Source organism: Amphibalanus amphitrite, unplaced genomic scaffold (genome assembly GCF_019059575.1).
Source record: "Amphibalanus amphitrite isolate SeventyFive unplaced genomic scaffold, NRLGWU_Aamphi_draft 000944F_arrow, whole genome shotgun sequence".
NCBI lineage: Eukaryota > Metazoa > Arthropoda > Thecostraca > Balanomorpha > Balanidae > Amphibalanus > Amphibalanus amphitrite.
In genome coordinates, this window is record NW_024882438.1 from 226,466 (window position 1) to 251,636 (window position 25,171).

General features: G+C 45.1%; 1 protein-coding gene across 10 annotated transcripts; it reads left to right on the forward strand.

Moving 5' to 3' along the window:
* On the forward strand, positions 1–25,171 carry LOC122368384 (mitochondrial import inner membrane translocase subunit Tim22-like). Of its 10 annotated transcripts, none has more exons than XM_043342276.1 (6): positions 6–66; positions 1,624–1,890; positions 9,026–9,117; positions 17,709–17,804; positions 21,993–22,065; positions 24,888–25,170. In XM_043342276.1, the coding sequence occupies exons 2-6, from the start codon at positions 1,629–1,631 to the stop codon at positions 24,965–24,967; spliced, it is 603 nt and encodes a 200-aa protein (XP_043198211.1). In that variant the 5' UTR covers positions 6–66; positions 1,624–1,628; the 3' UTR covers positions 24,968–25,170. The 10 variants fall into 10 exon arrangements, with proteins under 10 accessions (XP_043198216.1, XP_043198211.1, XP_043198212.1 ...); XM_043342277.1 differs by having other exon boundaries at positions 9–56; positions 24,888–25,169; XM_043342273.1 differs by having other exon boundaries at positions 15–66; positions 1,639–1,890; positions 24,888–25,171.

A 25,171-nucleotide genomic window follows, 5' to 3' on the forward strand; every position in this document is an offset into this window, starting at 1 on the left:
GTTGGTACAGTGTTAGTATGCTTTATTATGAATGATGCATTGATGCAAGGAATGATGTGTGTAAAAGTGAGTTTTATGTTGTTAATTTGGAGGAATTGGTTGGAATAAAATAAGTTATTTTTATTTCTATTGGTTGAAGTTTTTATTCAAAAGATTTCGGTCTATAGCATTGATATTTACTGAAAATACCTTCGTTTGAATAAATTGCAGATATTTGGCAACTGAAGTGTTAGGTAAGCCCAAATTGAAATGATACGTAAAAGGTAAGAGACACCCTGATTATCATTTGAGAAACGAAAATATATGAATTTCCCTTATAAGACTCGCTCAATATGCTATTCCGCGGTTTATGCCCCGAGGGTTTCCGTTAGTTTGTCGTTGGCGCTTGCTCGCGTGCGAGCCGACGTCACCACCTGTGACATCGCTCGCGAAATGAGTCATACCCTGCACACAAAGTAGCCGGCTGCCGAACAGCGTCCTGAGAAAATCATATGCACTGTGAGAAAATTGAATGTTGATTATTAAACATGTGATATCTTCCTGATAATTTCTATATCAATATGCAGTGGTGGATCCAGGGGGGCAAAATGGGCATTTGCCCCCCCCCAAACGGCATAATTTTAACATTACGCCTATGGACGAGGCATGGAGGCACGGAACCGCTTACTTGAATATAACCTCGGCAACAGCGAAAAACAAATTTTCCCCAAATTTGTTGACACTGTCCCATCGTACCGACATTGGGTGCCTGCTGCCTCCAGTGACGTCATCATCATAGTATGTTAATTTTTTCAATGAACAATTTCTGGGTAGGTACTTATTGTGCACAATTTAAAATCAAATGTTCTTTTCAGTAAGAAATTATTGGCCAGGCGCTGAAGCTGCCAAGTGCCAAAACTCCGTGAGAGCTCAGAGCTTCAATATGAACTTGGAGCCAGCACCTTTTGAAAAAAACTGTACCTAGTGGCTGCATGCTTCTGTTAGATGTGTTGTTACACAAATCGTGTATACTGCTAAATGCTAATTAGAAATGACAGGTATGCTCTTTTATGTGTTTTTAGGTTGTTGAGTTTTTAGGTTGGTATGTAATGTTAATGTTACACGCCGTACAACTGATTAATTAGTTCAGACATAATTCTTGAGAAGTCGGCTATGACCGTGGAGCTCAAGCTGTAGCTATGGGGAAATACAAGCTATGAGTCTGTGAAATAGAAGGTAAACAAATTTGATGAAATTGATCGTCTGTGAATTCTTGTGAAATCAATGTGCGCCAACCAGTTTTCTCAGTAATTCAGCTAGCAATTTTCGTGCTGTGTTCAAAAAGACGTTTACAGTGAAGGGCAAACTTAAAATAAACGAACTATATCTAATTTGTTTTGTTTTGGGTGTTCTTATTGACACAGCCTTGGATATCTGTATTGGAGACTGGAGTACATAGGTATTTTTTTCCTCATTATGGTAGGCATGATCCCTGACTAAAATGACTTTGGTTTGGATGTTTTGTGTGGCTCTTTGAACTTTTAAAAGGCATATGTTCTGTGTTGATCTCATTACCTTTGTTTTGCTCATTCAAATGGTAGTTCTACCCAGTACCCTCACATGCCAAAATTTGTGCCTTTGCAGCTACAATGATTTCAGACATCAGAGAAGCTCCTGGTCAACATCATTACACTAGTACAGATGCAAGAGTTTTTGAATCAGTATATGGACTTTCATTGGAAAAGATGGATGATGTTTGTAAATACATGATGCTGAATCCAAGAAGATATAGAGAGAATATTCAAGTACCTACTATTCTGACTCCTCCATACATCAAAACAAGAGAAGAAAAGATGGTGCAAGCTTTCTTTGAAAGCTGTCCGTTCAAGGCTGGCATCAGTGGCATTGCAGGTCAGGTTAAAGTGCTAACATTGATTTAATACTAGGCACCTACTTACCACCTATCCCTGACAATGTAGAAGGTTATTTTCACTCATTTCAACATTGTTTTGAACTCAGGTTAAGATTAAACCTTTACCTATCTAATTGGGTATAAGGGTGTGTCATTTCAATATTTTTCCTCCAATGCTTTTCTACAGTACTTTCAATACTTTTTGTGTTAAGGACCTTGACTTTTTCTCTCAGATCAAGCGCTCCCACTGATTTGTCTTTTGCTTATGAGGGTGTGTATCATTATGCTACATCGCCAACGTCTCACGATGCGTTGCATATGTCTTTTCACGGCAAACATAGAACGAAACATACCCCGCGTTCGATGTCTCTAGGACGACGAAGATTCTACGTCGCCCGGCCAATCACGTTCCATAACATTAACCTCTATAGTAACCTTATAGAGGGCTTTTATTAATGTCAGTGGTCCATAACCGCAGCCGGGCCCCCGCTGACCTTGAACGGGATGGCCGGACGGCGTAGAATCTTCGTCGTCTAAGAGACATCGAACGTGGGGAAAATCAGAGGCCGGTTTTACCCGTTTTACCAACAGAAAAAAGCCGCCTGCTGGATTTTCCTCAACCCGCGCCCCACTGGGGTCTGTATAACAGGCCTCCTGGGGGGGGGGGGGGGCTATTCATACCACCCTCCCAACTCCGAAACTACTGGGCCGATCGTCAAAATTCAAACTGCGTCTAATAGCCCCGGAAAAACTGTCTGGCGCAACCTACTTTCATTGACCTTGAGGTCACTGATGACGTCACAGGTCAGGTCAAATAAAAATTATCGTTGTTTGGCTTGTTCACAATTTGGGCTCTGGCCGCCGTCTTACAAGTCAGATCAGGCTCATTTTTGGTTTACACGCTCGTGAACAGCTGCTTTAGATACCCTGAGGGTACCAAACTTGGGGGAGACTAAATGCTTACTTCGAAATCCAAGCTGCGTTGCGGCATTGGCGGTTATGTGCGGCGTGTATGCCGCATGATTAGTAAGCGGCGACCACTAAATTAAAAACTCAATAGCTTTGACCTGTTTTCAATGGATAACACTGCATACCAAAAATGACCATCGCTCTCGTCATTACGGAGCGAGCGAAGCGAGCGTAGTCTTTCCTTAGATTAACGGAAATTTCTGAGTATGAGCGGCCGGCCGGCCGGCCGGCCGTGGTCACGCTTTTGCGAGGCTTATATCTCAGCAACCACTTGACCGATTTACATGCGGTAATTTTATTTATTTATTTATTTATTTATTTATTCATATCGCCGACGGGAGGACCCATTAAAAGACGAAGTCGCACTTTTAAAACGAATAAGTTACATGCATAGGTACAAAAACGACACACTCGGGTAGGTATACATATAATAAAAGACCAATAAATATACAGCCGGTAAAAAAATTAAAAAAAATAGATATAAAAGATAGAGGGTATAAATAAAAATAAGAATAAGAATACTCAATAGAGTGCGATAAGTGACAACAAGGATGACGACAAAATGCCAGTAAAATGCTAGTAAATTAAATGAATGAACCTGCCAGGCAGGCACATCGAATACAGCGAGGCATTTCCATTAGCGTCACATTTCCGCCACAAAATGTCTGACGCTGCTACGGAATGTGAAAATACCGTCGCAGAACACGTCCACCGCGGGAAGTCTCTCTACAAGCCGGTTGAGCTGCCTCGGCAGCCTTGTAAATAAACCGTTTTTCATTGCGTTCACCCTTGCAAATGGCACATGCAGCAGCGCACTCGCCTGTTGCCTAGTTGCGCGGATAGGTACACTAAGCGAGAACGCCTGCAGCAAGAGTGCGGACTTAATTCTGCCTCTAAGCACGTTGCGAACAAACATGATATCGTGCTGCACCAGCCTGGCAGATACGGAAGTGAGGTTAAAATGTTTCAACAAATCGGCATATGAGATGGAAGTTGAGCGATGATGACAGTTGGCGTTCAGCCACATTAAAAACTTGTGTTCGATCCGGCCAATCCTGTCGAGATGCACTGCGGCGGCTCCACTCCAAATTACACTGCAGTATTCCATGTTGGAACGAACATAGGCGAAGTATGATACCATGACAGATGATACATTGAGATTGGGATGTCCTCCCGGGGCAGCCCTTTGATACGATCTGATTAGGACACCCAAAGCACGATTTGTTTTTGATACCATCTGATGAACGTGGGGTCCGAATGTAAGTTTTGTGTCCAAAATAACGCCCAAATCTCGAATTTCGTTCACATGTTCCAAAACCGTGCCTCCGATTGAATATGCCGTGACCAGTGGTTTTGTTTTTAGAGTCATTCTGAACGTTTTGCATTTTGATGGGTTTAGCCTGAGATGCCAAGTTTTCGACCACTGGTGCAGACGTTCAAGATCTGCTTGTAAGCTTGTTGCATCTTTTGGACAGGCTATTTTGCGATAAATTTTGGCGTCGTCAGCAAAAAGAAGTACCCGGGAGGACATCCCAACAGACAGGTCGTTGATGAAGAGCGCGAAACACAGAGCAGAAATTACGCCGCCTTCCGGGGTGCCGGATGTGACACAGCACCAATCCGAACACTTCCCGTTCACCACAACGCGCTGCTGCCTATTGTTGAGGTATGACGTCAGCCAGCTCAGTGCCGAACCTGATATGTGATATGACGTTTTAAGTTTGTGAATTAAAAGACGATGATTGACACTCTGAAAGGCGGCTGAGAAGTCTGTATACACACAGTCGGTTTGGCACTGTAATTTTTGTAGGGTAGCTTCATTCCTTCTACCAAGTATTGGACTATTCCCGATGCATGTGGGTGACCCCTTATGCACGTGCCACGTGCAAAACGAAGAGGTGTCACTTTTGCAATTGTTGCAATATCTCGGTAACTACTTGGCCGATTGCGCTGAAAGTTGGCATGTAGGTAGGCACCCACTATGCAATGCATATCCATGTGCCAGAGTTGGGGTGCTGCTGCACGTGCGCACGTGCAGGGGTCGATTCCAGATCTCGAGAACGGCTGGACCGATTGCGCTCAAATTTGGTACACGGTTACGGAGCAGTTAGTAGGGTGCCGTGCAAAAGTCAGTTGGGACCCATTTTGCACGTGCGCACGTGCAGGGTGCCGCTTCCAGATCTCGAGAACGGCTGAGCCGATTGTGCTCAAATTCGGCACATCGCTAGAGACCGGTTAGTAGGGTGCCGTGCACAAGTCAGTTGGAGGTACCCCCTCGAAATTTTGCACGTGCAAGGGTCACCCTCTCGCTCGCTCCGTTAGTCGCCCCAAAAGGCGTTATACTGGTAGGATATTTAGATTTAAATAACTAACTTATCTACATCATCGTTTTCAGCCAAATTAATACTTTCAACTTGACCCTCGCCCGTATTGGTGTTTTTCCAGCCGCGAACGTATAAGGTATAACCCCTTGCCGTTTCGCTCCTGATCAAGCTAGAGCTTCGCGGAAAAACGAGCGTGTTGCCCGTGACGAGAGGAAGCCGGTGATACCCAATTTTAAGGTCCTAGGTCATCGGTTGACCTTCCAGGTCAGGTCAGGGAAAATTGGGAACTGTTAGAACGTCGTAGTGTGGCTGCTATGGGTTTTTTCGGGGTGCTGATCACGAATATCATGCTAGTTTTGATCACAGATGTTTTCATTCATTTAGGCCTGGTCGGGTCAGGTCAGGTCAGGTCAACCAGTAGAGGTCCTGCCGGGTATTTGTAGTAGGTGTCAACCGCCTCTGACAGCCTCGTAACATGTTACGAAGGCACCAGAACTACTTTGTAAACGTTCATGTGGCTGCTAAATTCGAATTCAGCTCGAAAAACTGGCCTAGAAACATGTCAAACTCGAAAAAGTGAACCGAGGTCACCAAAGGTCAGTGACCTGACCTGACCTTCAGGTGACCTTGACACCCACCCTAATGCCTGGGGCAACATCATTACGGAGCGAGCGAAGCGAGCGTAGTCTTTCCTTAGATTAACGGAAATTTCTGAGTATGAGCGGCCGGCCGGCCGGCCGTGGTCACGCTTTTGCGAGGCTTATATCTCAGCAACCACTTGACCGATTTACACGGGGTAATTTTTGTAGGGTAGCTTCATTCCTTCTACCAAGTATTGGACTATTCCCGATGCATGTGGGTTACCCCTTATGCACGTGCCACGTGCAAAACGAAGAGGTGTCAGTTTTGTAATTGTTGCAATATCTCGGTAACTACTTGGCCGATTGCGCTGAAAGTTGGCATGTAGGTAGGCACCCACTAGGCACTGCATATACATGTGCCAGAAATGGGGTGCTGCTGCACGTGCGCACGTGCAGGGGTCGTTTCCAGATCTCGAGAACGGCTGGACCGATTGCGCTCAAATTTGGTACACGGTTAGGGACCGGTTAGTAGGGTGCCGTGCACAAGTCAGTTGGGACCCATTTTGCACGTGCGCACGTGCAGGGTGCCGCTTCCAGATCTCGAGAACGGCTGGGCCGATTGTGCCCAAATTTGGCACATCGCTAGAGACCAGTTAGTAGGGTGCCGTGCACAAGTCAGTTGGAGGTACCCCCTCGCAATTTCGCACGTGCAAGGCCCACCCTCTCGCTCGCTCCGTTAGTCGCCCCAAAAGGCGTTATACTGGTATCACATGTTTAAACGCTTGAAACTACGAAAAGACTGCAAACGCGCTGCTAATGCGAGCCGACATACGCTGAATCGCGGTTCCGGCCAAACATGGTCTCGAAAAGTAGGTCACAGGTCAAAGGTTATTTGCGTCAGGGTCATGAAATTTTCAGGGTAGGTGTAAAATTGATCAACGCGAGGGTACTAAAAGTAACGTCGTGATCGGCCGCTTTTTACGCGAGTTATTCGCGAAAAACCGAGGGGAGTCCGTTCGACCCCCCCCCCCTTAAAGGGCGAGGGTTAACTGACAGTCAGAACTCCGAACAAGTTCGGTCTTGTTTGTGAATTTGTCGGAGCATTACCTAAATCTAGTAGAGATGATGGAGGGAAACTAGGCTTTTAAGGAAGGAAGGGGGTCGGTGACGGTCAGGGGCACTACAAGCAGAGCAGTCATAAGCTGGTGACAGGGCTGACATACCATGTTTTGATAGCATGACTGAAACAGACTTTTTGGGTAGCCAGGAAATCGCATGCGAGAGCCTATTGAAATTCTTACATCGGCCTTTATATGCACCAGTCGTATACAGGTGCGGGATTTGGCATACGATTTCCAGACAATCGAAAGACTGTTTGGAGCCAACGAAGGAAGGAATGAGTGAGTACTAAGTTGAAAGCATTAATTTGGTTCAAAATGATGATGCAGATAACTTAGTTATTTAAATCTAAATATCTTACGACGAGAGCGATTGGCATTTTTGGTATGCAGTGTTATTCATTGAAAACAGGTTGGAGCGTTTAAGTCTTTAATTTAGTGGTCGCTGCTTACTAATCATGCGGCATACACGCCGCACATAACCGCCAATGCCGCAACACAGCTTAGATTTCGAAGTAAGCATTTAGTCTCACCCCCAAACTTGTACTTTGATTTTCAAGGAAGCGCCCCCTGCACGTGCGCACGTGCAGTAGCACCTTAACCGCAACACATGGGATTGTATTGCCTGGTGGGTGCTACCTGTATGCCAAGTTTCAGCGAAATTGCCCCAGTAATTACCGAGTTATTGAAATGGGAACAAATTTGGCACCTCTTCTTTTTGCATTTTGCACGTGCAGTGGGGGTAGACAATCGCCCAAGCGGCTGCTGAGATATGAGCCTCTCAAAACCACTGCTTTTGCAAAACAGCTTGAACACCCTTGACTTTTCACGTGGCACGTGCCACGACGGTCATTGAGACGTATCAAAAGTAGTCAATTACGGGGTGGAAGGGATGGGGCTACCCAGCAAAAAAGACCGCAGGCCAATCGGTCTAGCGGTTGCTGAGATATAAGCCTCTCAAAAGCGTTACAGGCCGGGCGTGGCCGGGCCGCTCATACTGATATTTTTTCGTTATATTGAAAAGAATCACTTCGCTCGCTGCGCTCGCTCGCTCGTAATCATGTGACGTCATTGAAGGTCACCAAATATTTTTTTTTGCTTATAACTCCTTACAGGTTCGAGATACAGATGCGCGGATGGGCTCATTGTGCTCAGCTCGTCAAGGCGCATCGAATGATATATGATGACCTTAGGTCACGTGACCTAAGATCAACTTTTGACTCTGACCTTTTGAGGTCAACATACATATGTTTCGATGCGGATCGACGAGAGGATCGCGATGGTGTTATTAGTTTGTTCCTAGCTGAGATACTGTTAAACTTATTCGAGAAAAAATCATATATATATAGTGCGCTATTTCGACTTCCTTTTTACCCCTGTGACGTCATCTTTGACCTGACCTGAAAATGACCTCAGTAAAAATTGTAGACCTATCCGTGTGTACCCTGTGCCGTTTACCGCTTGTCGCTATATCGCTTTGTTCTCGAGATCTCGCTGTCGCACCCGCTCGTAATAATGGACAAGTCAAATAATGACCTGACCTGAGGTCAACGCAGGGTGATAGCCACTTTTATTATCGCATATAAATGACAAGTGATAAGGCTTTAATCGTCAACAGACGAAATTGCAACTTTCAGTGGGGAAACTGTCAAGGTCACTCTTCGAACAATAGGTCAAAAGGTCACGTGATCAAAATTTTAAAATTGAACATCCGAGCTAGCCAAAATGCTCGTTTGTTGATTGAGATTTGAACCATATACAGTTGTCAGTTTTTATCATAGAAAACCAATAGTTTCTGAGTTATAAGCTGCCAAACATAGGGTTGCAGCGTGACCTCCAGGAATTGCCCGAGGCTATATATCGGAAACCGTTGTTCGAAGAAAAAAAAATCTTGCCACAGTTGGTTTCCCCGCCCATCACAACCCCTTGGACCAGTTTTAAACGAAAAATAAAATACGTGGGTGCAGATTTAGGTTTTTATTTGTCGATCTGTCGTGGAACGCCCCCTAGGAGTATGCGTGTTAGTTAGGAAGTTATAAATTGAGCAGATGAAGTAGGAGACAGATACTTTTTAGATGCTTGTTTCCTAGAAATACTGTCACTGCTGTCTCATTTTTTACTTTCTTTGTTTTTTCTCTCCAGGGTTTGGCCTAGGTGGAGCTCTGGGTCTCTTCACATCCAGTGTGAACCCATCAATAACTGGAGCTGAATTGAAGAGTCAGACTGCAAGAGAGGTATCCAGTATCCTGGAATAGTTTGGAGCTAATGCATTAGATCAATTATGGATTAAAGAATGTCAGGTCAAAATGGCGGTTCTGCATGTTAGCGCACATTTTCCATGCGTTCCCAGACTTTCTTGTGATTAGAAACGTGCCAGCATGTGAAATTATGCTTGCCCCATCAGACTGGTGTTTGATTCATCTGTGATTGAATCGATTGGATTGAATCAAACAAAATTTGTTGAATCAAAAAGGTTTGATTCACCGTCAGGATTGTTTGATTCACAAGCCCTGATTGAATCAAACGCATTGGGAATGAGGGTTGATTGAATCAAAAAAATTAATGATTCATGAACTTAAAAAAAATTAAAGTGAGCGAACATAGTTCATTATCAACAAATATTAACACTTGTTCAATTACATGACAACAAAACGAACACAACAAATACAATACTATCCCTGATATTTTGTATATTTTATTTTTTAATTGAATCAAAAAAGAATCATTCAAAAAAAAATTGGCTGAATCAAACGCGAATCATTCTTTTATGGTTTTTTGATTCTCTGAATCAAAAGGAATCGATTCACCAATTTTTTTAAGGAATGAAACGGTGATTGAATCAAACAAAAATCAAATGAATCAATGATTGAATCGATCCAAAAAAGGTGAATCAAAAACCAGTCTGTGCTCCATATGTTATGATGGATATCAATGTCACTTTAATTAAGGTCAGGTCAATGTAGTTGACCATAGCTAACCTCAGTCAACTTTTTCTAGTTTAACAACTTTTTAGGGTAGGTATGTTTTGGAGCTACCTGATTTTAAATTTCGCACTCATTTGAACGTCTGGAAAAACTAGTTTGGGGCGCCAATGCAAAATGCTGCGTAGTGAAAATACAGATTTACCTACTATGGGTACTAAGCTGGCGGGATGCATGATATTTGACCGACTCGACTCACCTGACCGGACCAGACGAGATAGCCGTTGGCAGTTTCCAAAATGTTGAAATAGTGAACATTTTACCTTTGGTGACCTATGGTGACCTGACCTTTGACCTGACCCAAAAAATGACCGAAGTATTTTCGTCCTTATTTTGGGCGTTCTTTCGATTGCCGCTTACCGCGTGTCCCTACGTGGCCCAGGAGCCGAGTTAGAAGGGGGGGGTGTGTTCAGACACCCCCCCCCCGGCCCGGCGCGGAATCTCAGAGCACCGGCCCGGCGCGGGTTAAGATTAGGTATCCTCGGATTCCTGTCGTCACGGACAAAACGCCCGTTTTTGCTGCGAAATTCCAGCGCGATCAGGGGTCGATCGATTGGATGGTGGTGGGTTTGGGAGGGGGGGGGGGGGGTGGACGGTCCAACGCTGGGCTGCGGAGTCGATGGATTTTCGTCGACTCCGACTCCGTCTCCGGGGTCTAAAATCGACACTGACTTCCATTCCGCCTCCGGTCAGAAATGTCGACTCCGACTTACTCCGACTCCGCAGCCCTGGTCCAACTGGCCCCCTCCCCCTCTCCCCCATCCGGTAATGGCAGGGGTCGGCAGCCTACGTCCCGCGGGCCGAATCCGGCCCACGAACCATCGGACATCCGGCCCGCGGCCGGTATCAGCAATCAACATCGTGTTCTGGCCCACGGTTCTCTAAAAAATAAACTTTCTCCGTACCAAAGTGACTACATATAAGTGTGTGTTGGCACAATATTTCTTCCTACACACATTTCATATGCCTAGAAACAGAATGATAATATAGAGGCGAGCTGGTATATGATCACATTATAAAATAGATGCAAACATCTATACTACTATTTGAACAGGATCCGTCTGTTTGTTTGTCTGTCCGCCACGCCGTGTAGTGAGTGCAATTTAGCCGGCCTACAGGGCAGACGGTATATCGTAGGGGGTTGAAATTTGCACACCTTCTAGGTGACAGAGCGGGTCAGCGCCTTTTCTAGGTTTCGGCTTGCTGGGGTGCACGGTTCGCGCGTGGGGCGCGCTGGAAGAACGCCAATGAAATTTTGATCGGTTCTTATATCTTCATTGAGAGCCGGGGTCGACAAACTTTGTGGACTAAATGCATGCCGATCGGCGGCGAGTGCCTCGCATTGGCGGATGGGCAAGTTTTTAATTTTAATAAATAGTGGCGAGAGATGTGTAGATTTTCGTTGAATGGCAACAGTTTGTGATAGGAATTTACAAATGCACCGCGTTTGTCGCAATGCGTCACATTTGTCCCAAGGCTCCATCTTCGTCGCAAATCGCACAGTTTTGTCAAATATAGTCCGATATGGGTGCAATTTGGTGCCAAGATACATGCTCAATCGCCGGGGGAAAATGCGCCGCGTTTGTCGCAATGCGCCACATATGCCACAAAACGCCATTTCCGACAAATACGATTAAGCGTAATGGAATGGCACGAATAGGGGCAGGGCTGGGAACACTTAAAGGAAATAGTTCACATTTTAACATGGGTTTTGAACTGGAATAGCAGTTCCGTAGCTTGGGCTGAGACGAGCATAAATCAGGAGCTTTTACAGCCCAACGATCACCCTAGGCAAAGATATTCTATTTCTCGTCCCGAAAAATGTGTCTTGCGTTGAGGATGTGTGCCTTGCATATATTCGCATCCAGTATGAAACGAGCATGGGTCCCGAAAATTCTTCAGAAAGTAGAGAAATTATCTACGAGAACTCTAGAGAAATTCGCTCCAGTGAGGCGCTCCAGTAACAAAAGCACGAGCAGATCGCCCAAATGCCGGTGGCCGCGATAATTTCTCTAGTTCTGAAGAATTTTCGGGACCCATGCTCTTTTCATACTGGATCGCGGTGCCTTACAGAAACTGAAAAGTTCTTCCTATATCAAAAATATAGAAAATAATCTTTTGCTGTAAAAAGGTTTTATTTTCTTTGCTGATCATTTTGAACATAAAAAATCACAAATCCATTGCAAAAAAAATAATTTCGTGAAAGTGAACTATTTCCTTTAAAGTCTGATATTTTAGTACTGATTGGATCCAATTATTCTGTGACCTGACATGACCCGGCGGTGTTGGTAGGGGTAGGGGTAGGGGTAGTGGTAGGGGTAGTGGTAGGGGTAGTGTAGTGGTAGCGGTAGGGGTAGGGGTAGTGGTAGGAGTAGTAGTAAGGGTAGGGATAGTGGTAGGGGTAGTAGTAGGGGTAGTAGTAGGGGTAGTAGTAGGGGTAGTGGTAGGGGTAGTGGTAGGGGTAGGAGTATGGGTAGTAGTAGTGGTAGGGGTAGGGGTAGATGTAGTGGTAGGGGTAGGGGTAGGGGTAGTGGTAGGGGTAGTGGTAGGGGTAGTGGTAGGGGTAGTGGTAGGGGTAGTGGTAGGGGTAGTGGTAGGGGTAGGGGTAGTGGTAGGGGTAGGGGTAGTGGTGGAGGCAAAAGCAGAACAGTGGCCCGGGCTGATCCCAGCGGACGAGAGGTGACCTATATGACCTGGCCTGACCCAAAGTGACCGGGGCTGACCCCTTTGACCCGTCTTGACCCCGTATCACCCAAATTTCATCCAACAACGCCCTCAGAGCAGTTCTTTTTTCAAAATTTTCTCTTTACATTTCCGTCCATATCTCCGCTTCTAGACGACACATCGACGTAAATCAAACACCATTCGAAAGCAAATTGGCTGGTGCCGCTTTTTCTCTACCACGCAGCAAAGCAAGTGGCGCAGCCGCTTGTCTATATTACTATTTGAGGAGGGTGCGTCTGTCCGTTACCGAGGTCCCGACTTGGTGCTGCTTTGCGTGGACTACAGGCCAGACCGTTGCACCTAGCGCCCTGAAATTTGCACAACTTATAGATCAAGGATGCGCGACGTGCCTTTGAGGGGTCTCAGCTCGATCGGATTGATAGGGAGCGCGTGGCGCGTGCTCAAAAAGTGCAAATTCGCGTCATAGACTTTACATGTATAAATCGGCGTGCGAAATCGGGCGAAAACGGCTAATTTTGGCCGACACGGGTCCAGTTCCCGTGCAATATCTTGGTGACCAGGGGTCCGACCGGCACGGGGAAAACAGCATCGTGTAGATAATTGAATGGGTAATGGAATCGTGTGCGATACAGAGGATAGCACGCGCCACGTGCACCGGGGAGGGCACTTTTGTTGAAAAATTGCGGTTTTTGGCGGATTTTGGAATTGATTTTATTTTTAGGTGACCGTTAAACAGGGCGAGTTGGAACAACGCCTGTTGGCAAGAGAAATGTACCGCCTATCATATAAAAATTGTGAAAAGCTGATTGATCCAAATCAAGATGGTACAAATCACGGGAGAAAATGGTGTTTGTCAATTTTGTGTCACTTTGTTCATCAAAATGGCTTTGCTCCATGATCTGATGTATCTGGCAATCAAAAATGGCACCGTTGGAAAGAGCATTCAATTCTGACCAAGGTTAAGTCTTCATTTTTGCATGATGAGCATCAGTATTCTTAAAAACGTAAATTTTCCAAACCATTGCATCGTCATTTTTAGCGAAATTCATCGATGGCCCTCAAAAGACTTCACGCCAGTTTTCGAATCATTCTAAAGTAGAACGCATGATAATACGACACGGGCACCTCGATGTGATGTATCTTTTTGTTTCTTACAAAATGCTTGGCCGTCAAAAAGCAATCGAACGAAATGGATATCTACCAACCAAATCGACACAGACCAACCCAATACCCACGGGTCAAAAAATCCCCCCTTCGCGTTGCGGAGCACGAGGGTAACCCTAGTTCCTTCTATTTTTAAACTCGCCTCTTCCTTCGTCAGAGTCCGTCTTAACCCTATTAGTGGCAGGCTCCTGGCTACCCCTATTAGTGGCAGGGGGGGGGGGCTGTTTACGACCCCCCCTTGATATCTCGAGATCTAACCGGCCGATTTTCAAAATTCAAACGGCATTCGATTTCGCTCAACGTGATCTACATTTCTAAAAAATAAAAATTAAAAAATGTCAATAGGGGGGGGGGTAGAGGGGGGTAAAAACGGGCAAATTGCAGATACATTTTAGACTGTTTATCACGGCCAGGTTTCTGAACCAATCTTAACGCAACTTTTGCCGATCGATAGAGAATGAACCAGGAATTCACATGGATCCTAAAAATATGCATTTTCAAAAATCATAGGCGGATACAGATCATTGAGATTGGGGGTACACAAAAAGTATAGTAAATAAGGTTTTTGTTGGTACTGTTTCTAAAAAGGGTGGTAATGGTCTTATTATGTTACAATTTTCTTATGAGAGAACGACTACAATTGTATTGGTCATCCATAGGCGGTGTCAGGGCACCTATGTTGGGAGGTAAAACATAACCCCCTTTTTGGACGCCTGGATCCGCCTATTATAGCAAAAACGTGTCAAAAGAGGATGCACAATAACTGTATATGTTATCACATGATACCTTTCATTCACTGTTCGTAAAACTGGTGCAGCATCGTGATCTTCGCCCAAATGACTCGCTTCACGAATAGGACCCCCCAATTCCCAGTGCTCTGGAGCCGCCCCTGGTAAAGTTATGAACTTGCGGACTGCCGACTGCTTCCAAATCTCATATCCGGCGCGGACCCAAAAAAAAGGTAACCGACCCTTGGTTAATGGCAAAAACGCCGATAGGGCCGAGTGTTAAAAATGGAGGTTTTGTTCTCTCTTTATAAGTGCATCCATCGTTCACATATATATGTTACAGTTAGTATGCGAAATCCGTTAGTTTGCAACGCAACTAGTTTCGTTGCAAACTACCTGACCGGCCAGGTAGTTTGCAACCAAACTAGTTCCGTTGCAAACTAACTGACCGTCCAGTTAGTTTGCAAACTAACTAGTTAGGATGCAAACTACCTAGGTACGTTGCAAACTACCTAGTTACTTTGCAACGGAACTAGGTGTGTTGCAACGGAACTAGTTGTAATGCGAAATCGACGAGGCAGTGGCTCTATTTGCCGGTTATATTAAACTTTTATGTAAATTTTAACAACGGTTGTTAAAACAAAGCTGTGTTATTATAACGGGTGACACTAGACATGAGTAGGACGGGTGGTTACATTCATGGATGAAACAGTGAATTAACCAGATTCGACTACATAATGTGACGATCACTGGCGGATCCAGAGGAGGAGCAGTTCCGTGGGGCATTTTGCGATTTTGATTTTTTTGCGACACTCACTGACGCCAGTCACCACCGCCGCCGCACAGAACAGAACTGAACTGTATTGTCCCATGGCCCGTGGTCCGGGGTAAGCGTGCGATCAAGAATCTGTCTCAACGGCCGACTGCTACTGCGACTTGCCTAGCCAGGTGACCTAGCGGTGCCGAGCCATTCGGTAACAGCCAATGATCAAAGGGCAGGCTGCGTCACAGACTGATCGGTTGTGGAGGTAGGAGCTCGTCAGCCAGCGGCGCGGTTCTGGAATAGGGGAGACCGGGGAGGTATGGGCCGGTTTTGTGTAAAAGCAATTTTCTTCCAGTGGGCAGTGGCTAGACCCGGTTTTTCACTCTGTGTATACGTGAAGTTGCTTTTCGCCTGCAAAGTGTGCCTGATATTAGGCATCTGGGACCAACTATTTTGTCTCGAGATAACTTTCAATAAATCATGCGCTTTTTCGATCCATCAAAATACAACGGGAGGTATGGGCCGGTGCTATGTTTCATATTCTTTTCTCGACAGTGAAAACAATGCTCGCAGCTGGTATCTTTTTTTATCTCTCTTAGAGCCACCGCATAAGCGGTCAGCAGCTTACTTCATGGAGGTCACTTGGGCACATAAGTATTTTGGTAAGCTCAAGGTAAGGGGTGGGTGACCCGAACCTCTCGGCTAGGACGCCAGAATGTGCGTAGCATCTCAGTTCATAATCTTACAACAAAGCTTCAAATTGTCTATCCAGTACTAATTTACATGCTTCAAACTTTATGGTAGAGCCTTGTCCAAATTTATCACGATTTTTTTGTATGTACCGTATTTTACTCGAAGAGGGCAAAAACGCTTTATCACCGCTCATTACCAAGGAAGACTGGAAAAAATTCGGAAATCACGTGGGTTGTATAACGGAATGGCTGCTACTAGTTTACGCGGTCAAATGTGTAAAAATACGTAACACTTCTTCAAAACTGCGATGGTCCATACCTTCGGGGGGCCCATACCTCCCGGGTTTCCCCTATTCTGAAATCGGCAGCGGAACCTTTCTTTCCGCTTATGTCTTCGCATTTATGGTGATCACTAGCGGTTCCAGAAAGATGGTCTTAAACGTTGCGGGAGACATAATCCCAAAAAAGTTTCTCATAATTCCAAAAACCTTTCGGATTTTGATTCCAATCCTTACACACGGCTGTGCAGTCTAAAACAAGTATTTGATTATAAAATTTGTTCAGTTTTCGTTTCATTCTCATAATAAGTAAACATTTGTCGCTTTCGGGCGCTGCGTGAATGGCGGAGCGATTTCGGGCGCCCCCACCTCTGGATCCGCCAGTGATCGTAACGTTATGTAGTCGAATCCGATTAATTCACTGTTTCTATCCTAAATGTGACCACCCGTCTTATGTCTAGTGTCACCCGTTAGAAAAACACAGCTTTGTTTTAACAACCGTTGTTGAAATTTACATAGAAGTTGAATATAACCGACAAATAGAGCCACTGCCTCGTCGATTTCGCATCACAACTAGTTCCGTTGCAACACACCTAGTTCCGTTGCAAAGTAACTAGGTAGTTTGCAACGTACCTAGGTAGTTTGCATCTTAACTAGTTAGTTTGCAAACTAACTGGACGGTCAGTTAGTTTGCAACGGAACTAGTTTCGTTGCAAACTACCTGGTCGGTCAGGTAGTTTGCAACGAAACTAGTTGCGTTGCAAACTAACGGATTTCGCATACTAACTGTAACATATACGTAATGTCTGCTTTTTACAGTTTCTCAGTGGCTGCTCCATTTGAGACTAGTGCAATCATTTAATGATTTTGATCAGATGTGCATGAATGCGAGTGATAGAAATATGATTCAATGGATCTCAAAGAATCGACAAAGTTGTCTGATCCTATTGGGTCCCATGTGGAAAACATGTTATGGATGTATGATTTCATAGAATCTGACTACATACCATGTATGGGGATCTGTGATTCGAGTGTATCCCAACACACATAACTTGTGAAGCCATGTTTTCAGGTTGTTCTTTGTCCGTAAGTGCCACAAAATTATGAATAACGATGTGCGATCACATAAGGTCCCTAGAACGGCACTATTGCGAATTAATAGTTCCTTGAGGACTTCTGTCGACGAAAATTAAGTAACAATCCATGATCTCATCGGATCTCTTGACAAAAATAGATCTCAATATATGATGCTAAACAGATATCACGACAAAAGAGAGAACTGGATCTTTGATCACACTAGATCTGATGTGAAGATGCGAGGGATCAGATCCCAGATCCATTTTCACGGTTCTGTCCACATGGCTGATTTAGAGTTAACCTGTCTTGTCGGTCCCCCTATTCATTCAGTGCAGCATATTTTTGAATTATGGCTTATGCGTTATTCACTGGCACTGTTACCATGGACCTCGTGTGCGCACTGTACAGTGTACAATGTGCCTGGTGAATGGTGATATAGCTGAATCGCTGCCACCAGGTTCTGGTAGAAATGCGAACAGCCATGCTGCAGTATGCCAAGAACTTTGGCATGATCGGTCTCATGTTTGCTGGTGTGGAGTGTTGTATAGAATCGGTGAGTATGGTTATTGTGACTGCACAGTGCACAGTATGGTGGCATGTGTACTGTGAGTGTGTTGGTTGTTTTAAAGGGATTGCCAGGGTTTGACGAACTGAAAGGCATGGGCATGTTTCCGCTATTGTTGGATTGCTCAAGCACTGCTGATTCTAATGATATGTAATAAAAACTTCTATAGTTCGTTTTTTTTTAGTTCGACCCTCACTGTAATCGTCTTTTTGAACACAGCACGGGAATTGCTAGCGTCGGCGCACATTGATGTCACAGACGATTAACTTTATTCAAAATTATTTCTTCCTAGCTTCTATTTCCCAGACTCGTAGCTTGTATTTGCCTATATATACAACCCCACAGGGATAGACAACTTGTCAGGGGTGGTAACTGAACTAATTCATAAATCGCATTTCGTTTACAGAAAGATAGTATCATTGGCGTTCAAAACTTGTTTTGGAAAATATCATTCATATCTCCAATACAATGTGCGCTAACCAGTTTTTAAGCAATTCAGGGAGCAATTCTCGCGCTATGTTCAAAAAGATATTTACAATGAGGGTCGAACTAAAGTAAAATATAGTTGTCTGTAGTATTTTATTTTAAGTTCGACCCTCACTGTAAAAGTGTCTTTGAACACAGCACGAGAATTGCTAGCTGAATTACTGAGAAAAAGTGGTTGGCGCATATTGAATTTCACTGACGATCAACTTTATAGTCACCGTGAACTTTATCAAAATTATATTTTCCTGGCTCCTAGTTCCCAGACTGTCTGCCCGTATTTGCCCATATTTACAACCCCACAGGGGCCACAGGGATAGACGATTTGTCAGGAATGATAACTGAACTGAATAAATCGCACCGCGTTTAACATAACGGTACATCATCGGTGCTCAAATTTTGGAAAATATTAACATCTCCAATACAATGGCTACGTTTCCATGACACAAGTTAACCCGCGCCCTGCTGGGGGGGGTGTTTGAACACCCCCCCTTGTGGTTTTTCGCGAATATCTCAAAAACGGCGGCGCGGAGCGCCGCCGTTTTTGGTACACCTTATCATACATCAATTCTACACATGTTGTGAAAATTTCAGACCAAGGTCATTCAAGGTCAGGTCACCAGGTCACTTGAAGTGACCTCACCTCATAAAAAGTTTCAATGTCTGTCATAGCTACACCGAGTGACCGATCGCTTTGAAACTTTCAGCCATTGCTAAGAGCAATAGCATGTACAAAATGTATATCTCAGAATTTTGATATCGGTGACCTAAGGTCAGGTCAATTTTGCGACCTCCCCATTATAAGTCAATGGGAGAAAATTGAAATGCGCCTCCTTTGGACGAAAGACATTATAAACACTCCCAAACACTGAATTACAAGTGGTTTAGACACACTGAACATGAAAATGGTGTCCATGACCCCTGTTTATGCCCTGAGGTCATCTTAGGTCACGAATGGTATCTAACAGTTTTTCGCAAATAACTTTTGATAGAGGCATGCTAGAGCGATGAAAACGCCTTAGATGTGTTCAGCTCGACGATACGGATCGACTGATATGCAACATGACCCTTTCCGGTCAGGTCATGACCTTGACCTGAGGTCAAATTTTCAAGTTGACCTTTCAAGGTCAAGTTATAGTTCATTCGATGCGTCTTGACGAGAGGAACACGATGCCGGTAAAAGTAAGCTCGTACAAGGCTTGGGTCAAAAGTTATTGCAGAAAAACTGTTTCCGAAAAATCGGCTATTTTTGCAGTTTTTGCCCCCTGCAGGCAAAACCGTTGACGTTAGGTCAAATCTGAGAGAATTACTCAGAAAGGGCGTTAATAGGGCTATCGAATGCGCTTTTCCGCGGCGCTGTATCTCTATTGGTTCCCGAGTTATGCGTTGGCTTCTTGGAAATTGTCGACATTCGACCTGGAAATCGGCGAAATTTTGCCTTCAATGACCTCTGGTGACCTGACCTTTGACCTGACCAAAAAATTGACCGAAGTGATTTCCTCATTATTTTTGACGCTCTTTCGAACGCCGCCTTCCGCGTATCGCTACGTGGCCCAGGAGCCGAGTTAGAAGGGGGGGGTGTTCAAACACCCCCCCCAGCAGGGCGTGGAAATCCAGGACCCCCAGCAGGGCGCGGGTTAAGCCGATTTTGCAAAATGGATTTGCTCCATCATAACATTAAGGCAGCATTTAAAAATGTAAATATAGGATTAGGTGCTAGCTAAAACCACGCTAAAACCAAGGCCCTATATAGAGGCCCTATATATATAGGCGCTAAAACCATATCTACGCTCGTTTTTTTGCATAAGGTGAATAGTACCTATCCGAGAAAAACGCACGTGACATTTCTCTAAATCGATTTAGACATGTCATGGAAACGTAGTGATTGTGCGGCTGACCAGTTTTCTCTGTACCTAATTCAGGCAGTAATTCTCGTGCTGTGTTAAAAAAAGATGCTTACAGTGTGGGTCAAACTTAAAACAAACCAACTATAGGTTGTTTAAGTACCGTAAAGTGGGGCTATTTGAGACAGTATTGCAGTGGTTTAGTGAAATCGCTGTGCCATGAAAACCGTTTGATTGTTTTTTTCATTTTTTGCTTAGGCTGATGTGGAATTGAACGATGAATGCCATTGGTAACGTTTTTTGAAAATTTTGAAAAGTTTTGAAAGAAATTTGGCATTAAATGTGAAATACAGCAAAAACACAATTTCAGTTATACAGAAAGCACCCCTACCTGCAGCTTAACATGGAGGAAGTTTTAAAAACTGCAACGGAATATATCGTAACTAACGTTATACTTATGGGCTAAGTACGGCCCTCCAGGTATTTAGTGGTTGGTTGCCAACATCACAATAAGCGATCTGCATTGATGAGTACGTCTAATGGCTGTTGAAAACCATTGCCGAAGTGTGTGCACGAAGCCTCTTCTCATTTCTATTGACTCTTTTTACAGGAGCGTCTCTGTCATTCAAAGTTATTAGGTACATCAAAAGCAAATAGGCTAACCAACCACTCTTTTGCTGGAGGGCCGTACATTTTTCATGAAGACGTTGTGTATTGTTAAGGGTAGTGACGATTGTGTAACCCAATGTCTCAGAGTATCAATGATACCCAACTCGTCAAACCTCAACATATGCCAAATACAGCTGATGATTGTGATGCCAAGGCCCTAAAATAGGTGATATGATGCATCCGAGAAGAATTACCGCTATCTGCTAAAATCGTGTCAAACGTTCGACCTAATAAACAGCTGTGAATCTGCCATGGGTTCATGGTACTTTAAAACAGCAAGCAATATTAACCCGCGCCCCACTGGGGTCTGCGTATAACACGCCCTACGGGGGGGGGGGGGGTATGATTACTGCCTTGAGCTGTCTTTTGGTGGAGTCCCTTTTACTTCTACGACCAAAACATGAACGACTTTTCGATAGTTCGTTTCAGGGGGTGCGCTCCGGGCTTTTAACATTACGAAAATTGGAGACACCTTCGTTAGCGCTGTCAGCACCGTGAGCATTCTAAACAACAAATGCAGTAATCCCACCAATCAGCGTACGTCAATACTCGACGCTCATTGGGTGATAAGCCAGTGACGACTTTTGGGGCCAGAGCGTAACATATAGCAGCACGGGCCGTTCAGTTTAGGTCTTGATTTTGACATTATGTAGGCCAGTCTGATTAAAACTCGGATCGTTTATAAAAACTGCAATTCATTTTAGTAGTGGTCCGACAAGTCTTTTGCTTTTTAAAATAATTTGTTGAAAAATGAGCTATTAGATGCGTACTCATGCCAAATTTGCCCCGTTACCATGGCAACCTGAATCAACGGCGCTGAAGAAGTCAATAGACGAAACCGGTACGCCTTTAATGTAACTGTTTTAATAGTTTGATTCGTGGCGCCTGGAGGTTCATTTACTCTCGATACAATACTTGTCCATTTATAACCACAAGCACAACCCAATCTCCCAAAACCGTGATCGAAACCGAAAACCCTGGAGCCCCAATTGCAACCACAATGAGGCACCCTCCCGTCCGGAGGACAATAGCAGCCTAGTGTGCTCAGCGTTACGATCGACCTGCTCGTCGTCCTCCGAGGGTCGCGGCCGGGCGCCGTCTGGCCCCTCCTCCCCCACCCCGGCCTGTGCCCAGTGCCGACGCCGCCCAGCTCAATGACTGGCATGCGCTGTCGTTGCAGTACCGCGCCAAGGATGACCTACGAAACGGCACCTACGCCGGCGCCGTCACCGGCGGCCTTATAGGACTGCGAGGTGAGTGAGAAAGAGCCGGCGAGGGATGTGACTCTTCAAGCGGTCTATCCTCTGGGCCATTGAAGTCATGAAAGGTGAAGAAACTCTGGAGAAGAAAAAAAAACTTGAAATTAAAGATCCTGCCTTGAAACTTGATTGGACATGATGGCTGTTATGCATGGTGATTGGTGACGCTGTTGTTAACGAACAAACAAGCAACAATTGTGCTCATATGGAAATAAGTCAGCGCTTCTGACGTTTGATGTTTGATGCTTGATGTCTGGTGCTTCGGGGGCACCAGGCACACTTTTCCTTTCTTTATGTTAGCCATTTAGCTTTGCTAGACCGATAGCTTTTCATTTGCTACGTAACTGACGATAAACAATTTTCTCAGTTTCCACCAATCATATTTTTTTAAAGTCTGCCAGTGATAACGCTTAACCCGGCAGGCGGTGGGCATCCCGGCCACCTTCCGCGCGGTGGGGGAGGGCATTTTTGCCCCCCCCCCGTATCTCCGAAACTACTAGACGGATCCGTAAAATTCAAACGGCCTTCGATAGCTCTGTCGAATTTGCTGAGGGGAACCAAATTTCATTGACCTCGGGGTCACTGATGACGACACAGGTCAGGTCAAAGATAACATTTTTCACCGTTCACGGGTCTTCTGGGGAATGCGTTATAACACCGAGTAAAACGCATTTTGTCGAAAATCAGCGATAGGGCGTCAGTTGCCTAGTACATGTGTTGCTATTAGAGGTCACTGATAATACCAGGTCAGGTCACAGGTCAGGTCACCAAGGGTCAACACATGAACCCAACTTTACTTAGATTGTGCGATGCATGTTTTATGGCCAATTTCTCATTTCCAACCCAATGGTGTTGGTTATAAGACCATCATGTACGGTTTAGGTCACTTTGTGGTTGAGGTCAGGTCAAGGTCAGGTCAAAAGAGGTCAAATTTAAAAGTTGATAGTTTTGCATAAAATGGATATTGATTCGATGCAGCTCGTCACGGGGAGTCTAATGGTGGTCTTTGTTTTGCGCTACGAGGTCTAACATTGCTAAAAATTGAGTTTGAAAATTTGACGTCATCAATTTTGAAGTTTCTTCGCTATAACTTGGCCAAAAAAAGAGGTATCGATCTAACATTCGGTATGCGGATAAAAGGTGGTAGCGACTATCACATATATTCCGTTTTTTTTTTTCGAAATTCAAAACACTTTGGATTTTTGGGCTATTATATTTAAAAACAAATTGGGTCAAATTCCAAAAACTTCAAATATCCGATTCCGAGATAACAGTTTTGTAGCCCTGTTGATTCTACACCTATTATGTTCGAAACATTTTTCTGTGTTTCTAAAGCTGTAGGCCTGACGGCTCTTCCCGCGTAACATTTTTTGGGTCGAAAATGGCAGAAATGACGTCACTCCGACGTCATTAGCGGCCAACCTATCATAGCCTTTGCAAAAAAATTTGGTCACAATGCGCAAAAGCTATTCACGGGGGTACTGAAAGTTCGGTGACGATCGGCGCAGCGGTTCTGGAGATATATAAAAAACTAAAGGGGGGGGGGGAATGCCTCCCCCCACCGCCTGGAAGGTGAAAGTCCCCATCCCACCTTAACATTAGTTTTGAGTTGCTATAACGAAATTGGGGTCCCTAGCTTGCATTTACCGGTTTGGGTAATTCACAACATCGAGAAATGTTTTAATTTCGAGATATTTAGATTCGAGTTTTTGGTGAATAACTGTAAAAAAAAACGGACGTTGAGCCGCGATTTTGGCAGCATCGTGTTCGCCTCGCTCAGACCTCACCCAAACAAAAAGTATATTATTCGACGCGCCTGAGCGAGGCGAACACGATGCTGCCAAAATCGCGGCTCTGCGGCCGTTTTTTTTTGCGAATTTATTCACCAAAAACGGAACGGTACCTTGGGGCACTTGACCTGACTTCAGAGGTCACCGGTTGACCTAGGACCCTAAAATCGGGTATCAATCTCTGCGTCTCGTAACGGCGCACATTCTCGTTTTTTCCGCGACGCGCTAGCTCCACCAGGGGCGAAGCGGGGAGGGAGGTAGTACCCCCCCCCCCCCCTCGGTCGACGCGTATGTAGAAAACCAATAGGTCTGGCGAGGGTTAACCCGGAGCATGGCACGAGGATAACCAGCGGAAAATAGTGAGACAAAACCGGTGTCCACGGAGCGCAGCTGGTCGGCGGTCCGCAAGGGGTGCATAATTTTGGCACCTCCTCTAAGCTGGCTATTGACTTTGAGGACTGAATGAGTGTTCCAGATAGAATGTCTAACCGTGTGTGTTCGGTAGGTGTATCTGGTTTTTTATCCAGCTTAATCCTCGTCCCTCTGGGGGGGGGGGACAAATTGCACCCCTGTGTTTTCCTGAATAGCAAGAAAACGGTTGCGCGCCACCAAATTTTCAGTGCCTTCCCGGGCATCAATTTGACACCTTCACACAAAATTTCAAGTCTTAGGTCACCTTAGGTCAGAAGTTATTGAGGTCAAACTGAGGTCATGTTCGAGCAAAAATTTCAACATTTGATGGTGGACTGACTTGTGATAACCTGGCGTATGAATTTACCTATAAAAAGAACCGAAGTACGTGATTTTGTGACGACTTTTCAACAGCCGCTAACGGCTTGTCGCTGCGAGGTCCAGGAGCAGAGCTAGAGGGTTGGGGCGCCCAAATATCCCTCTCGCCTCGATGCGTGATGATGCGATCAGTGCCCTGGTGTGGGCTAGCACGTAGGAATCGCGGAGTCGCGTAATCCTCGTATTATTTAATTATGGCTGTTCGCCCCCGTGACGGCCGCCTGGTCCGTGTTCCAGCCGGCGCCAAGGCGGGTCTGCTCGGCGGCGCGGGGTTCGCCGTCTTCTCCGCCGCCATCGAGTACTACATGCGCAGCTGAGTGCCGGTGACTCGGGGGCCGGCCGCGCCTGGGAACTGGGTGGGCCAGGCGACCAGCGGAACGCCAGCGCTCCGCTACCGCCAATCGGATATGTGAAGTGTGACACGTCGTTATGTTAAGAGCGGAATGACTCAGTGATAAAGATAGGCATTGTTGGTGTTCTGTGCCACATGTGCAAATACAGTGCAAGTAAAAAAAAAAAAA

Coding starts and splice junctions, on each gene's coding strand:
- LOC122368384 (XM_043342272.1), top strand. Junction 1,891..9,025: donor TGGCATCAGTGGCATTGCAG/GTCAGGTTAAAG, acceptor TTTTCTCTCCAG/GGTTTGGCCTAGGTGGAGCT. Junction 17,805..21,992: donor TGGAGTGTTGTATAGAATCG/GTGAGTATGGTT, acceptor CTGTCGTTGCAG/TACCGCGCCAAGGATGACCT.